The sequence below is a fragment of the Sinocyclocheilus grahami genome, unplaced genomic scaffold (assembly GCF_001515645.1).
Source record: "Sinocyclocheilus grahami isolate Dianchi unplaced genomic scaffold, SAMN03320097.WGS_v1.1 scaffold677.1, whole genome shotgun sequence".
NCBI lineage: Eukaryota > Metazoa > Chordata > Actinopteri > Cypriniformes > Cyprinidae > Sinocyclocheilus > Sinocyclocheilus grahami.
Window position 1 is genome coordinate 537,672 of NW_015505856.1, and position 2,579 is coordinate 540,250.

The 2,579-nt window shown below is 39.0% G+C and overlaps 1 protein-coding gene across 2 annotated transcripts in view; it reads left to right on the forward strand.

Moving 5' to 3' along the window:
- The window catches only part of LOC107559192 (roundabout homolog 1), a 296,974-nt gene that overhangs the window by 292,425 nt on the left and 1,970 nt on the right, over window positions 1–2,579 (forward strand). For both annotated transcript variants that reach the window (XM_016242952.1, XM_016242951.1), the window contains 2 exons: window positions 845–1,129; window positions 1,217–1,419. In XM_016242952.1, coding sequence (XP_016098438.1) covers window positions 845–1,129; window positions 1,217–1,419 — 488 coding nt within the window. The remainder of the gene's footprint in view (window positions 1–844; window positions 1,130–1,216; window positions 1,420–2,579) is intronic.

The window sequence follows — 2,579 nt, forward strand, 5'->3', positions numbered from 1 at the left end:
TCTGTACACAATTCCTGGAAGCTGAAAACATCCCAGTTCTTGCATGGCCAGCATACTCACCGGACATGTCACCCATTGAGCATGTTTGGGATGCTCTGGATCGGCGTATACGACAGCGTGTTCCAGTTCCTGCCAATATCCAGCAACTTCGCACAGCCATTGAAGTGGAGTGGACCAACATTCCACAGGCCACAATCAACAACCTGATCAACTCTATGCGAGGGAGATGTGTTGCACTGCGTGAGGCAAATGGTCGTCACACCAGATACCGACTGGTTTTCGGACCCCCCCGGACCCCCCAATACAGTAAAACTGCACATTTTACAGTGGCCTTTTATTGTGGCCAGCCTAAGGCACACCTGTGCAATAATCATGCTGTCTAATCAGCCTCTTGATATGCCACACCTGATATATATACACACACATTTTACAAACACAAATTTCTCAGTACACATACAAGCCACACTCTGATATCCATACCAATAAACTTACATGATTATAATTACATTACTGTTTTCTACAGCTGAAAAAAAAAAGTTAAAGAGAGTATTTGCTTCATAGGCCAACCAGATTTGTGAAAGGACAATTTCAATAAAAACTGGCTAAATTTAGGCTGTTTGCATCAACACAGCCAAAATTATCAACAAAAAAAAAAAACCCTAAGGACGCATATGGTTTATGATGATATGATAACAAACACCAGTTTATAATATCTAGCAGTATAGCTAAAAATAACGGATGATTCCGCACATTCAAGTTACAAATGGCCACACCCACTCTTATGTTAAAAATAAGGTGGATGCATTCACACAAAATAATTTATTTTCTTTTTGTTTCCTCACAGATCTTCCCCCTCCTCCGATTCCTCCTCCAGCCATGCTGAAGTCTCCAACACACCCGGCCAAAACCATCCCAGAGGACCCACGGAGGGCCATGTTGCCCAGATCCAGTTCTGCTGATGGCAAGGACAAGCGAACGGGTTCGGGCGGACCCAGACCCCGGGATGGCTCGGACACTCGGACCAGCTCTTCAGAACGGCGGGAGGGCCAGGATGTAAAGAAGAGTCAGAGAACGGGGAAAAGCAACAAACAAGATGCCGGTGCAGGCCATAAGAGCCGCCAGCACCCAGGTAATGCACTACAGTCCTGTTTTCTCACCTTAAATACAGTGGTAAATAATGCTCAATTTACCTAACTTTCATTTTCATGTCTTTCAGGCTCAGAGGACATCCTACCTTATAGTCGCCCATCTTTCCCAGGCATCCACAGTCCTCGTGGAGAAAGGGACCCCAGCTCTTCCAGTTCACTGTCCTCTCGAGGATCCGGTGGACGGCGGAGAGGTGAAGGGGCCCGCAGAAACCCTGCAGATTTTGGGCTGAACACCATAGGAGCCTTCCAGACAGGAGGGGAGGAGCTTGAGGTGCGTTTTTACTTCTAACATACCTGGAAATGAGAGGAATACTTGATTCTGATTGGTCAATAGCAATCTGTGGTCAACCATATTTCTATAGTGACGATGAAACTGTGTAATTGGACACGATGCAAATCAGAGCACCGTTATTTTGAGAATCGTATGATGTATTGTTGTTAAAATGTTAATTTGGTTACTTAAATCTGAAATGAAAATGAAAAACTAATATTAGTTGCCATTTCAGTTAGTTGCCAAAGCAACATTTCTAATTTCTGTTTGAGCAATAAAATGACAAAAAAAAGAAAATAAATTGAAATAAACATTTTGGTAACACTTTACATAAAGCCTTTATGTGTAATGTATTATAAAGGGTATATACACATAATATCTTGTCGTAAGTAATTATAACTGAATTTAAAAAGCATAGTGTAACAATGAATTGATAAGTGTTATAATGTATTATCTGTGGTTACAATAATGAGATTGTACAATGCATTATAAGGTGCATTACAAGGCATAATTAATGCATTAAAATACTTTTATAATGCATTATACACAAAGGCTTTAAGTGTTACCAACATTTTTGACTAAAAATGAAAGTATATGAAAACAGAAATTAGAAATGTCGCCTTGTCAACAAACTGAAATAAATGTTTAAGCAATACAAAGGCATAAAAAATTCAAGATAAATATAAATATATAAAAAAAACTGATATAAGGCTAAAAAAAAAGGACAAAAACACACAAAATTACAAAAACTGAAAAATGAAACTTAATTCTAAACAAATACTGTAATATTATATAAATAACCCATCCATCACATCCAAGCCATCTCCTTTTTGAACTTTTGCCATCTGGTCGGCGTTACAGAGCACCGAATACCAGGACAGCCAGGCACAAGAACAGTTTCTTTCCCAGCCAATCTACCTCACGAACAGTTAATGTTCTCCCATTGTGCAATTAAAGTATGTGCAATAACCTTATACTTATCACCCTAAACCCTAGTACATCCCTACAACTTATTTTATTTTATTCTATTCCTATTCCATCTATAGCACACCTGTACATACAATTTATTCTTTTTTTTGTGGTTTATATTTATGCATGTGTATTTTATTCACATCTCACTTTTATTATCTGTGTGTTGTTGTTGTCTCCGTGTACTGGAA